The 14,625-nt window shown below is 36.5% G+C and overlaps 1 protein-coding gene and 1 long non-coding RNA gene across 22 annotated transcripts in view; both read left to right on the plus strand.

Moving 5' to 3' along the window:
* The window catches only part of RPS6KC1 (ribosomal protein S6 kinase C1), a 192,939-nt gene that overhangs the window by 105,868 nt on the left and 72,446 nt on the right, over positions 1 to 14,625 (plus strand). For 13 of the 21 annotated variants that reach the window (XM_081489843.1, XM_081489846.1, XM_081489830.1 and 10 more), the window contains one exon: positions 11,174 to 11,266. The exons of 6 other annotated variants lie outside the window; for them this stretch is intronic. In XM_081489843.1, coding sequence (XP_081345969.1) covers positions 11,174 to 11,266 — 93 coding nt within the window. Of the gene's footprint in view, positions 1 to 1,864; positions 1,923 to 11,173; positions 11,267 to 14,625 lie in introns of those variants that run through there. 2 more of the 21 variants (XM_081489852.1, XM_081489835.1) reach the window with 2 other exon arrangements.
* Positions 2,469 to 7,618, plus strand: LOC145506093 (uncharacterized). The gene is made up of 2 exons (XR_014053541.1): positions 2,469 to 2,647; positions 6,237 to 7,618. It is a non-coding gene; the product is annotated as an uncharacterized LOC145506093 (long non-coding RNA).

Below are 14,625 nucleotides of genomic sequence, written 5' to 3' on the forward strand. Positions count from 1 at the left end.
ACTGACAATATTGAGTCAGTCCCTTTTAAGCAGCTTACTCTGTGAGTGTCAAGAAAACTTTTACTTTTTTTTTAAACAAAAAGTTCTTAAAAGTGCTTAAAGGAGCTCTGATTGCTCATTTTGACCTGCACAGTGTTAGAAGGTAATAAGCATAGAAGTGGGATCCAAAGAAGGAAATGAGTCTAAACAAGGTATATATAACAACTCTCCCCTTTATCAATTTTGTCATTTTGATTGTTCATGGTTTTATTTTGCTGTTGTCGTTTACTCACTAAGTTGTGTCCGAATCTTTTGTGACCCCATGGAGCCTGCTAGTCTCCTCTGTCCATAGGATTTCCCAAACAAGAATCCTGGAGTGGGTTGCCATTTCCTTTTCCATCAGTGATTTTCTTAAAAGTTACTGATGGGAAGAAAAGCATTAAAGCAAACCATCAAAGGGGAAAGAAAATGGGACTTACCTTCTCCTTCTTTTTCTTGGCCCTTTGTTCTTTGTGCTGTGCTGTGCTTAGTGACTCAGCCGTGTCTGACTCTCTGTGACCCCATGTGCTGTAGCCCTCCAGGCTCCTCTGTCTGTGGGGATTCTCCAGGCAGGAATTCCATCCCTAACATCCTTAATATCACTGTGTATAGAATGACAGTAGTTTGCACTTTATTTTATTTAAATAAAATAAAATTTTATTTTATGATTTTAGATTTTAAATTATGATTCTTACAGCATTCACATACAGTTTTATTGATTCATGCTAAAACTAATAATTTAAGCATAAGTCCTATAAGTGGCATCTATAGATCACCTGGAATTACAAAGGCATAATTCTAACAGGGATTTTTAGGTTATTTGGGGCTACTCCTAGTCTTATTAAGAAAGCAGGTGAATGCTTAAAATGTTAGAAGCATGTGGTTTATCATTATTGTTTTTGTGTTATATCTATCTGGATTTGGCATATGTAGAAGAAAAAAATTTTTTTAATTAAACTAAGGTTTTATTTTTATGATGCAATTTAAGAGTTACATCTTCTAGAGTGAAAATGTTTCTTAAGTAATCTAAGGCAGGCTTGTCTCCGTCTCAGATCTGTCCCTTGAAGCCATGGAAGATTGGACAAGATACTTAACTCCACCTCTTCGCTTCAGTTTCTACATGTGAATAATGAGGATAATAGTAATTCCCTGCTAGGTTGTTGTTAGGATTAAATGGGTTAAAAAAAATCACTCATGTATGTGGATGCATGCACACACTCATATGTAAACAATCAAGTGCCTACCTTGTAAAAAGACTGGCTGATAAGCCAGGCTTTTAAGACTAGCTTAGTAAGCATTAACCTATTTTTCATTTCCGCTTATATATTTGCTTTATATACCTTTTTGCACATTTATAAATGCTTTTTATACTTTTTTAAAATTATAAAAAGTTTCAATTTCTAGTTTAGAAACAGACTATAATCTTGATTCATCAGACCACTAGAAACATTTCTGCTGCTTTTCTGAGTCCTTTTCATTTTCTGTGTGACCTTTTAAAATGTACAGTTATCAGAACTATACTTCTTAGTGTAAGAATTTCTGTTGTTAAGCATTTGACCATTCTTTTTAGGACAAACTATATTACAGCTTGGAAGTAATACACTTTTGCTACTTCTTCTAACATAATGAATGTGTTTAAGTAAGTTACCTACTGAGTCATTTTCAGATTGTTAATGTTTATAACTCTGTTGTGTTTGCTAATCTTTTCCTGTTTTCTGTCATTGTTGTTTCAATTATAGTATTTCTTTTACTATTATTATTTCTTTACTATTGAATTATTCTTCCTAATTTTAAAATTAAAAAGTATTTTTAATGAAGTATAATTGACTTAATGATATTATATCAGTTTTAGGTGTACAGCATAGTGATTCACTATATTTATATATTACAAAAGATGCATCATGGTAAGTCTAGTTATCTTCTATTACCATATAAAGTTATTGCAGTACTATTAACAGTATTCCTTGTGCTATTTACTTTAAACTGAAAGTTTTTACCTCTTAATCTCCCTTACCTATTTCACTCAACTCTCCCCACCTCCCTTCTGGCAACCACCAGTTTGTATCTGTGTGTCTGTTTCTATTTTGTTATGTTTATACATTTGTTTTTTTAGATTCTATATATAAAGTGAAATCATATGCTATTTGTCTTTCCTGTCTGATTTAGTTTACTTAGCCTAATATCCTCTAAGTCCATGCATGTTGTTGCAAATGACAGGATTGCATTTAAACATTTTTAAATGGAATATTTATCTGAAGGTTACTTTGAATTCAGTTCTTATTTTCTGTGGAGTTGGCAACTGGCCCTGTGTGCAGCCGAGTGCGTATACTCTCCATCTGTTTTGGGGGGACATTGATAAACATATTAAATAGGATGGGCCTCTATGAACTCATTTTTTTTTAAAAACTAAATCCATCTTGTATATAAATATAGTTGATCTTGAACAACATGGGCTTGGACAGTGCGGGTGTACTTACATGTGAATTTTTTTCAACAGTAGTACTGCAGGATCTGTTGTTCAGTTGCTGAGTTGTGTCTGACTCTTTGTGACCCCATGACTGTAGCTCACCGGGCTCTTCTGTCCTCCATTGTCACCTAGAGTTTGCTCAAATTCATGTCCATTGCAATGGTGATGCTATCCAACCATCTCATCCTCTGCCATCCTCCTCAATCTTTCCCAGCATCAGAATCTTTTCCAGTGCGTCATCACTTTGCATCAGGTGGCAAAGTGTTGGAGCTTTAGCATCAGTCCTTCTAATGACTATTCAGGGTTGATTTCTTTTAAGATTGACTGCAGTGTAAGTGTCTCTAAAGAATCTTCTCCAGCACCACTGTTTGAAAGCATTGATTCTCCGGTGCTAAGCCTTCTTTATGGTCCAATTCTCACATCCATACATGACTACTGGCAAAAACATAGCTTTGACTGTATGGACCTTTGTCGGCAAAGTGATGTTTTTGCTTTTTAATATGCTCTCTAGGCTGGTCGTAGCTTTTCTTCCAAGGAGCAAGCATCTCTTAATTTTGTGACTGCAATCACCATCCACAGTGATTTTAGAGCCCAAGAAAACGAGTCTGTCACTGTTTCCATTTTATTCCCTAGCTATTTGCCATGAAGTGATGGGGCTGGATGCCATGATCTTAGTTTTTTTAATGTTGAGTTTCAAGCCAGCATTTTCATTCTCCTCTTTCACCTTCATCAAGAGGCTCATTAATTCCTCTTCATTTTTTGTCATTAGAGTGGTATCATCTGCATATCTGAGGTTGTTGGTATTTCTCCCGGCAATCTTAATTCCAGCTTGTGAGTCATCCAGCCTGGCATTTCTACTCATCCTTGCTCATTTAAACTCCATATTTACACATTCTCTGTTACAGTTCCCCATAATCACTTCCATAAGGCAATAACTTATTAAGCAAATAAATATATAAAGCCTGCTGTGTAACTTTTGACTTTGAGAAAGGAACCATGATGTGTATCACTCAGAATTTTCTTTCAGGCATAGCTTTAAATGAAAATAAATCGAAAGAGATTTAGTATAGGGAAGCTGATTGTATTAGATTATATAAACTCACTAGCATCTAAGACTCTGTGTATATACAGTATCAAACTAGGTGTGCATTGGAGTTATATCAACACAGTCTCTGCTCTTGCACACCCTAAAGCAGGGGTCCCCAACCTCTGGGATCTAATGCATGATGATCTGAGGTGGAGCTGATGTAATAGAAATAAAGTGCACAATAAATGTAATGTGCTTGAATCGTCCCCAAACCATCCCCCTTCTACCCTGGTTGATGGAAAAATTGTCTTCCACGAAGCCAGTCCCTGGTGCCAGAAAGGTTTGGGACCACTGCCCTAAAGCATAATTGAGGACCCAATATATGTGCATAATTGAGGTAACAAGCATTAGAATTGTAAGAGCCATGTAGAATAATAAGAACTTGTATTGGCAGGGGTTTAAAAGGGGTACCTAGTGAATTAGATTTGATATGCTAGGATTTTTTTTCCCCACTTCTTAGGCAATTAAGAGCAAGGTGTTTTTCTTTTAGAGTAAGTATTTACTTTTTATTTTCACTTTTGTATTTTACTGTATGAGTGTGTGTGTGTGTGCGCGCACGCGCACGCATGTGTGCTCAATCGTGTCTGAAACTCTTTGTGACCCCATGGACCTCCAGGTTCCTCCATTTGTCGAATTTTCCAGGCAACAATACTGAAATGGGTTGCAATTTCCTCCCCCGGGGCAATCTTCTGAACCCAGGGATTGAACCCACATCTCCTACTTCTCCTGCATTGGCAGGCAGGTTCTATCACTGTGCCACCTGGGAAGCCCTTACTCTATTAAACCTGGCCCTTATTTAGGTTAGAGACATGCTTGATTATTTTTTGTCTGAAATTTAATGTAAATGTCTTTAGGAGGTTCTTGATTAGCTTGATGAATTTATTTCTCTTCTTTAACCATATTTGGACCATAGTGTCAACCAATACAACAAGGGATTTGATATAAATGATTTTTGGCAAATCTTTAATTCTCTGCAGAGCAGATATTTTTCTTTCTTGAACACACAAACAGACATTTGTTTCTAGCCTGGTTGTTAAAATAAAAGCACCTTCCTTTTCGGTTTTGAATTTTTTTGTTGATCACTGTTTTTCCTTTTGAGGCAGTCTAGGTCATGACTTTATCGAGCCCATCTTTGCATGAAATGTTCCCTTGGTATCTCTAATTTTCTTGAAGAGATCTCTAGTCTTTCCCATTCTGTTGTTTTCCTCTATTTCTTTGCATTGATCGCTGAGGAAGGCTTTCTTATCTCTCCTTGCTATTCTTTGGAACTCTGCATTCAGATGGGAATATCTTTCCTTTTCTCTTTTGCTTTTCACTTCTCTTCTTTTCACAGCTATTTGTAAGGCCTCCTCAGACAGCCATTTTGCTTTTTGCATTTCTTTTCCATGGGGATAGTCTTGATCCCTGTCTCTTGTACAACGTCACGAACCTCTGTCCATAGTTCATCAGGCATTCTGTCTATCGGATCTAGTCCCTTAAATCTATTTGTCACTTCCACTGTATAATCATAAGGGATTTGATTTAGGTCATACCTGAATGGTCTAGTGGTTTTCCCTATTTCCTTCAATTTAAGTCTGAATTTGGCAATAAGGAGTTCATGATCTGAGCCACAGTCAGCTCCCGGTCTTGTTTTTGCTGACTGTATAGAGCCTCTCCATCTTTGGCTGCAAAGAATATAATCAATCCGATTTCGATGTTGACCATCTGGTGATGTCCATGTGTAGAGTCTTCTCTTGTGTTGTTGGAAGAGGGTGTTTGCTATGACCAGTGTGTTCTCTTGGCAAAACTCTATTAGCCTTTGCCCTGCTTCATTCTTTACTCCAAGGCCAAATTTGCCTGAGGTCAGGAAGCAACAGTTAGAACTGGACATGGAACAACAGACTGGTTCCAAATAGGAAAAGGAGTACGTCAAGGCTGTATATTGTCACCCTGCTTATTTAACTTATATGCAGAGTACATCATGAGAAACGCTGGGCTGGAAGAAACAAGCTGGAATCAAGATTGCCGGGAGAAATATCAATAACCTCAGATATGCAGATGACACCACTCTTATGGCAGAAAGTGAAGAAGAACTAAAGAGCCTCTTGATCAAAGTGAAAGAGGAGAGTGAAAAAGTTGGCTTAAAGCTCAACATTCAGAAAACTAAGATCATGGCATCTGGTCCCATCACTTCATGGGAAATAGATGGGGAAATAGTGGAACAGTGTCAGACTTTATTTTTTTGGGCTCCAGAATCACTGCTGATGGTGATTGCAGCCATGAAATTAAAATACACTTACTCCTTGGAAGGAAGGTTATGACCAACCTAGATAGCATATTTAAAAGCAGAGACATTACTTTGCCAACAAAGGTCTGTCTAGTCAAGGCTATGGTTTTTCCAATGGTCATGTATGGATGTGAGAGTTGGATGGTGAAGAAAGCTGAGCGCCGAAGAATTGATGCTTTTGAGCTGTGATATTGGAGAAGACTCTTGAGAGTCCCTTGGACTGCAAGAAAATCCAACCAGTCCATCCTAAAGGAGATGAGTCCTGGGTGTTCACTGGAAGGACTGATGTTGAAGCTGAAACTCCAATACTTTGGCCACCTCATGTGAAGAGTTGACTCATTGGAACAGACCCTGATGCTAGGAAGGATTGGGGGCAGGAGGAAAAGGGGACGGCAGAGGATGAGATGGTTGGATGGCATTACTGACTTGATGGACATAGGTTTGGGTAAACTCCGGGAGTTGGTGATGGACAGGGAGGCCTGGCGTGCTGCAATTCATGGGATCGCAGAGTCGGACATGACTGAGTGACTGAACTGAACTATAGATGACTTTGAATGATTTAAGAATTAGTAGTTTTAAAGGAGATTTCCCTGTAAAAGACATGGAATAGCTTATTTGTTATTTTTAGCTCTAGGAATTTAAAACTCAAGATCAATGAAATTTAGAAAAAGTAAATGGTCTAAATTTAGGACATAAAAAGATTGTGTAGTTTCTAAAGTATGAATGCATTTTTTACTTGCAGTTATAAGGTATGAATGGAAACACAGTGGGCCTTCTATACACATGAGCTCCACATTTGTGGATTAAACCAACTATACACTGGAAATAGTTGGGGAGAAAAAAATGCTGGAAAGTTCTAAAATACAAAACTTGAATTTGCTGCATGCCAGCAACTACTGACATAACATTTGAATTGCATTAGGTAGTATAAGTAGTTAGAGATGATTTAAAGTATATGGGTAGATGTGCGTAGGTTATATAAGTACTACACCATTTTATCTAAGGGACTTGAGCATCTGTGCATTTTAGTATTCATGGGGATCCTGGAATCGATCTCCTGTGTATTGGTTCCAGGGATAGCTGTGTGTAGAATGTATGCATTTCCTGAGTATTTCATAGATTCTGAGTATAGTTGCTATAATATTGAAAGTATTTCACTGTTGTGCATTTTGTTTACTAGTGTTACTGGTATGTCTCAATTCTTCTTCAGCAAATACTTTAGAACGAGTGTCGTGTCACCCTTAATGAGACATGGGCAAAGCAAAGCTGGCAGTCAGGCGCACTCCAGATCAGTGATAGGACTGCAGTTAGGAGTCAAGCTTGAAATTGATCTAAGAGAGACTTGTTTAGGAGGTTGAGTATTGAGGGTTAATAGGTTGCCAGTGAAAGTCTCGACAAAGCCAAAAAATCTACAGATGAAGCCAAGTTCAGAAACTAGTGCAATTAGCTATCATGGTTCAGAGTGTGGATTCTTGATAATGTTCTTTGTAGAACTTTCCTTCTGCCTTTGACTGCTTGTTCCCGCCCAGATAATGCTGACTTAACTCTCAGGTTATTTAAGGACAAATAGCTAACCCTATTCCAATACAGTTGGTGGACCAGCAGCTCAGCATCACCTGGAAGCTTCTTGGAAATGCAGATTCATAGGCTCCACCATAGACTGACTGAGTCTGAATCTCCATTTTCACCAAGTCCTCAGGTGATGTGCATGCATGTTAAAAGTTTGAAAAGTACCTCACTAACAGATTGTAAAGAATTGAGGTAGATCTCATTGAGAAAAGGGAATAATATCAAGTAAAAAAGACTCTGGGCTGGATAAGTAACAACTTAAAAAAAAAAGAACCCAAATGAAAACAAAGGCAAGCTTCACTTGGCCATGTAGACAGTGTCAAACAGTGATGGTAAATAGGTTTCACTAGTGTGCTGATAACTCTGGTCCACTGGTGGTGGCTGCCAAGAGCCCTATATTGCAAGACAGAGTGTGGACTAACAGAGTCTGCCATAGGCTTGAGCAGTTGAGTGATACATACTTGCCATCTTTGCTTCTGAAAGTTAGTGGATTATCACATATTCTTGTGTTTCTCCCCTGCTTCCACACCTCCTGTATTTAGTTTTGAACGTTTTGTTTCTCTAGGCATCTTCTGATATAGTAGCTGATACAAAGAAGTAAAATTTTTACTTTCCTCCTTAAGTAAATCAGCCATATTGCCTGGAAATATTTCCATTCACTCTGCCCCAATAGTATCTGCTGAAGTTTCTTTAAACAGCGTTATGTAATTATATGAATAAGATCTAATCCCCTCTTACCTGTTACTTAGCTTTGTCATCTTAGCAGATTGCTAAACCTTGCTGCTTTTCAGTTTTCTCATCTGAAAAAAAAAAAAGAATGTTGGACTTGATCTCTGCCTCTTCTGTTCTTAAAATTCTGTGGATTTATGTTTCCTTTTGCCTTCTAAAAAAAGGAATAGATCTATAGGGATTCTACCAATTTAAACACTGCATATCAGAAATACAGGATTTTTTTATTGATGATTTTATTTCATGATCTTTCTTTGTTCATTTCTCTGATCTTAGACTTTTATAGATGGTTAAAGTAGAAAGAGAACTTGAATGATCACTTTGCCTTTGGTCTTTCCCCATTACTATTTCACCATTCCTGTCTTTGCAAAAGTAACCTTACTAAATACTGTTTCATTGAGTTGTTTCTCATACAAAAACTTGTTTTCTAGATTCTGGAGAACATAGTCCAGACTTTTCTTCTTGGCATTCAAGGCCTGTTAAGGCAATAAAACCAACCAACCTTAAATGTGTAATTTTATTTTCCTCTGTTCTACAAATTCAACATTTTTTTCCCCTACCAAGCCAGTTTTTTCCCCCAATCCTATGTATAACATCCTTTCCTAACCTAATTTCTATGTAACATTTAAAATCCCCTTTGATTCCACTTCTTTCTGAGACCACAGTTTATCATACATTAACTAGTGACTTATCTCTTTTGTCTTATATTTTTAAAAAATGTTTTACTGCTATTTAACTTTTCATATGTTTAGCTTATCTCCTCAAGTAAATTGTAAATGTCTTGAAACTAGGGACTGTGTCTTTTGGTGATCTTTATCCCTTTAAATTATGATGCACATAGTGGGCACGGGAATTTATTGAAAGACAGTAGAGAGCTTGTGGTTTTCTGTCTTTGCTGTTGAGATTGCTGAAGTGAACTGATAGCTTTCTTTGGAAAACTGAAAGATCCAATGATGACGGTGAATAAGAGGGTAAGTAGAAGATAGGGATGTTGGACATGTTTGCCCATATTATTCTTTTTCCTTTTATAACATTTTCTGGCCATTCCTTTTACAAAACTCACAAGCAATTCTTACTCTTCTTTGGTAATAGAGTAGGGACAGCTGAAAATTTTTAATCATCAGAATGTGTTGTGTAGCAGAAGGACTGCAAGCAATCAAGTAAGGAATTGGGATCTAGTCTGGGATCTTTCACTGCTCTTTCTGACTATAAACTCCCAACCATTCTGAACTTCCTTTTATTTATCTGTAAAACGGGATTATATTGATAACTTCTTGTAAGTATTACACTCAGACCAGGGTGAGGTATGAGGATGAAATAATATAATATAGATTAAGAGAGAAGAGTCTGTATTTCTGTTTCATTTCTATTAAAATGCCCTGCTAACTGTTTTTCTATCCTTAAGAATTCCCCTTGGGTTTTAAGCTTTAGGGAGACAGAGATATATCTGTGTTTTATGTCATCTAGCTCAGCATTTAATATAAGTGAGATATTAAAAATATAATTTTTTGGAAGCATATCCTAGGTTTAAAAAGATTGTTATTACCCTGTTGAGTTGCCATTATCACCATTCTCAAGTCTCCTTAAAAAGTAAAAAGTTATCTTTTTTAAAATATCACCTCTTTAGGCATATTGAAGTTAGTATTTGCTTGCTAAACCTAAAAACAAACAAACAAAAAAATTTGAAAGCAATTAGAATTGCTGCTTTTAGAAAATTTCACAAAGTGATAGTTTTCCTAGCTATCAAAGACACCTAATTTGTCTATGTGACCTCCCCTACTTGTCCCTCTCCTCTCTTCCTCCTTCCTTTCTTTTCTGCTCTTCCTCTTTGCTTCCAACCAGCATTCTAGGCACCGTGAATATACAGGTGAATAAGGCATACTTCCTGTTCTCAGGGAGCTTCTTGTCTAATGATGTTGGGCTGCACTAGGACTTGAAGTATCAAAAATGGTAACTCAGTAACTCTAGTATTCATGACATTTGGTTAACCAAGTTATTTACCAGATACTCAGTGGGGTGATAAATGTTTCCTCTGTATTTTAACAGATTGTCGACAACAGAAAGTTCTGTTTTGAAGATATAATAAGGCTTTGTATGTCCTGTCATTGCATCACCATTTTAACATAAAGGTTAATAAAGGATTGCTTTCTGATTGTAAATGCCAAATGGAAAGGTCTTTGGAATTTATCTAGTCTAATGTTTTATATTACTGATAGTGAAAAACTAAGACCAATGGATGGGAAGTTAGGGTTATTCTTTTATTTTAAGTGGTACTGAAATATCCCTTCTGTATTCATTGATCTTTTTTGTACTTTTTATTATGGTGAACAGATGAAGTTTTCTACATCACAGGTGTTCAAATATTTAAAAAACATTTTCTTCTGTAAATCATCTCTTTTCTAGGCTTAACCAATCTCAGTTCTAATAATTATTGGTTGTATGATAGGGTTTCTTAATTCTTCACCATTGTTGGCAATTTTGGTTGACCTTGAATTTGCCAATCCCTCTTAACATACATAGTATATATTTATAAAGTAGCATTAAAGGAAGTGAAGTTTTATGATGAGAGAAAATGACTTACGTTCTGTCTCTCCCCAAGTTTATCTGTTGTTTTTTAGTCTTTTTCTTCTAAATTACTCTTGAGCCTTCTGGGGTAAATATAAGGCTGTGATTGATTGTTGGTTCAGTTATCCATTTGTTACAAAGTTTCATTATAGCTGTGCAGTTCTGAATTGAATTGTTGCTCTGGAAACTATATCAGCTCATTAATTTTTCTTTTTAAAATCTTGTTTTCAGTGTTATCATGATTTATTTACTTGCAACTTTTTTCTTGCTTTTTCTTTTTGATTTCCTTCATTTTTGATTTTTTTTTTTTTTTTTACTTTATATTATAGACAAACAGAAACTTCCTCCTTTCATCTTCCCATTCTCTGATTTATGATAAATTTAATTCCTTTGGCCTGACATTTGCTTCAGCAGGCAGTCTTCCTTCAAGTACCTCCCTGATTGATGTGTAATCTTTGATATCTTCCATTAGCCTCCAGGATCACTAAGTTCAAGGCCCCCTTGGAACCTAAGGAGCCCTGCCGAGGAGCTGAAGGCCTTCAGAGTCCTTGGGGTGATTGACAAGGTAATTCTTCAGTGTCTCTTCAAGAGTTCAGTAATAAATCGACTGCATGCTGACATTATGTCTTTGAAGCTTTGGATCTTAAGGATATGAAACAAAAGGAGAAAATGACTCAAATGCATCTGCACTTTAAAATAACAAAAGCAGAAAAGAAAAAGCTTTTATCTAAGCAATTCATGTAAGGTCATGCAAAATATGTTACGTTAAAGGAGAACGTGCTTATTTGTTGGCATTCAGTCTAGTAAAGAGTTTGATTTTATAAACCTGTTATAGCAGGTAAAGATACACTATGTGTTAGTTACAAAAGCTAGTGAGTCAGTAGTTGTTCAGCATTAACTGGTATAGTCAGTCTAGTGGTCAAAAAGAAGAAGGATGCTCTCCTAATAACTACCGTTTCTTGCTGCTGCTGCTGCTGCTGCTGCTACTGCTAAGTCGTGTCCGACTCTGTGCGACCCCATAGATGGCAGCCCACCAGGCTCCGCCGTCCCTGGGATTCTCCAGGCAAGAATACTGGAGTGGGTTGCCATTGAGTACCTACTATGTATCAGACCACGTATTAGGCATTTTATGTAATATAAACAACATAATACAATGTTTTATGTATGTTTTATATATGTTTACAATATAAACAACATAATCCTTTTTAAATCCTGTTGTTTGCATCTTGGTGGAAAAGTGATGTTTAGAACAGTTTAAGTAACTTGCCCCAAAAGTCACATAGAACTGTTTAAGGTGGTACTGGAATTCAAACCAGGATCATTGTAACATCAAGAGCTGTGTTTTTTTCCTGTACGCTAAATCCCCTTTTACTCACACACATTTTTGTATTTGAAACACAAGGACTGCAATAGCAGATGTCTCTGCCATTCACTTTCCCCAAATTTGGGTGACATCTCAGGTATGCCAAACAGCAGTACTGGGATGTCAGAAAGTTTACAAGTATAATTGAAAAATCATACCCAGTAAGCCAGTTTTAAATATTTTTGGTCAACCACCACCATTTTAATACCTTTCAAAGTGAAAGAAAATGACTTAATATTAGATATAAATTAATTTAATCTTTTTAATGTCAGTCATCCTTTATGAAGCACCTTAGTGTTTATTTATAACTTCACATTCATTCACTGCTTCTTGTGTTCTGAAGTATGTGTGTGATTCTAAGCTAAAATTGAACAATGTGGAATATATTTCAGATAATTTCAATAGTAACTAAGAGTTTGAGGCATTTCAAAAGGAATATTAGGTTAGATATTACATGAAGCTGTTGTGGTCTTTTTAAATTCTTATCAGCATCAGTTTGTCTCAGAGAAATTTATTTGACTGAATTTTGAAGTTAAAGAATTCTAAGCAATAGAACTTTTGATCTTGAAATATTTCCTTAACCATATTTTTTCTAGCCTTTGCAGATTAGAGAACATTCCGTTTGAGAATTCAGAGAAGTAAAATAGCAGTTAAATAGTTCTTGGATTAATTAAAAGTTCTTGGATTTCTGTGCAGGCAAATATACTTTTTTGAGATACCGTGTCTGCTCCCTCTCTTAGATCTGTTTATTTTGATAAAATATGACCTTTCATTGCTCGACTCTAATCATGAGTAGGTCACCTTTAAGTCCTGGTAATAGCTATAAGTCTCACATGTTTATCCAAATAAGGATATTGACAGTGGAGGAATCCCTAAATTCTATGCTGAGAAGGATAATTCACTATTATCTTTGTTCTTTTAACTGGGGGGGTATGTTGGTGTTTAGAAGGGGACATTTTAACTTTTCTGAGTAGAAATAAAGAAATCTGTACTTTGGAATTAATAAACTTTGCAAATAATCTTTAAAAATTTGTAATAGTCTCTATTGTAAAAACATGAATAGATAGATTTTTTAAAACTTTGAATTTTTTTTTAAGATTGATTCTTCTCCATTGTAATGAAGGATACTTAATATTAGGGTTTTAGAAACTTGGAAGAGAAGTGTTGTGTCGATTCTAGAAAATATACTGGATACATTAATCTCACCTGTTGTTGTTTAGTTGCTAAGCTGTATCCAACTCTTTTGCGACCCCATGGACTGTAGCCCCCTAGGCTCCTCTGTCCAGGGGATTTCCCACGCAAGAATACTGGAGTGGATTACCATTTCCTCCTCCAGGGGATCTTCCTGACCGAGGGCTCAAACCCATGTCTTCCCCATTGGCAGGTGGATTTTTTACCACTGAGCCACCAGGGAAGCCCCAGTCTCACCTGTACTGAACACAGATTCTCTGATTCTGTTTCATTATGGTATGTTCTTTAAGAGCTATTTTAAGTGTTATTATCTAATAACTTAGGAAAATAAAATTTCCTTAGGAATAGAATTTGACAGACTTTTATAATGAAAACAAGTAAAGCAGATTTGTTCATTAATATCTAGACTGTAAGCTTCATGAAAATAAGATCATGTCTTTCTTGTTCACCTTTATAATCTCAGCATCCAGAATCATGCCTGGCACATAATGGACACTTAGTCAATATTTGTTGAAGGGATGAAATTGAGACTTAAATGACTTTTAATATATCATATATAGAGTGACACCTACTGGTATAACGTGAGACTGCTATCTAGCATCATGGTTCAAGACACTCAGATGTCCTTACCCAGAGGGACAGTAATTACATAGTTGTGTCTTGGTCTAGAATTCAAAGAGGAATAAGTGACTTTCTGTTCTTTAATTGGGATTGGAAAATCTTTCATTTTTAAAGCAGTGCAAGGAAAGCAACACTTTACTTATTGAGGAGAAACAGTTCAAATGACAGTGGATTTCTCACCAGAAATCATCAAGGCCGTGAGGACACGGCGTAACACTTGAGTGCTGAAAAAGAACTGTCAACCCAGTTTCTATGTCCTGTAAAAATATTGTTAAAGAATGAAGGGGAAATCGACCCTTTTGAAGGCTGAAGAAAAGGATGAAGCAACACTAAGGGAATTTGTTACTTGATAATCTACTGTGAGAGAATAGCTTAAGTAAGTTCTCTAAACAGAAAGGAAATAATAAAGGCAGGAATTCTAAAATATTAAGAAGGAAGAAAGAAGAAAAGACTGAAATACGAGTGGGTGTTTTCCTGTCCCTCTTGAGTATGCTAGGTTGTTTTATGGTTGAACAAAAACTATCCTGTCGATATAGTTCTTTTTTAAAAAACATCATTTCTTTATTTTAATTGGAGGGTAATTACTTTACAGTATCGTGATGGCTTTTGCCATACATCAACATGAATAGGCCACAGGTACACATGCGTCCCCCATCCTCCCACTCCGCCCCGCCCCATCCCCCCAGGTCGTCACAGAGCACCAGCCCTGGATGCCCTGCTTCACGTGCGTCCGATGTAGCTCTAAAAGT

Source organism: Giraffa tippelskirchi, chromosome 5 (genome assembly GCF_054371585.1).
Source record: "Giraffa tippelskirchi isolate mGirTip1 chromosome 5, T2T-mGirTip1v1.2.pri, whole genome shotgun sequence".
In the NCBI taxonomy this organism is placed as follows: Eukaryota; Metazoa; Chordata; class Mammalia; order Artiodactyla; family Giraffidae; genus Giraffa; species Giraffa tippelskirchi.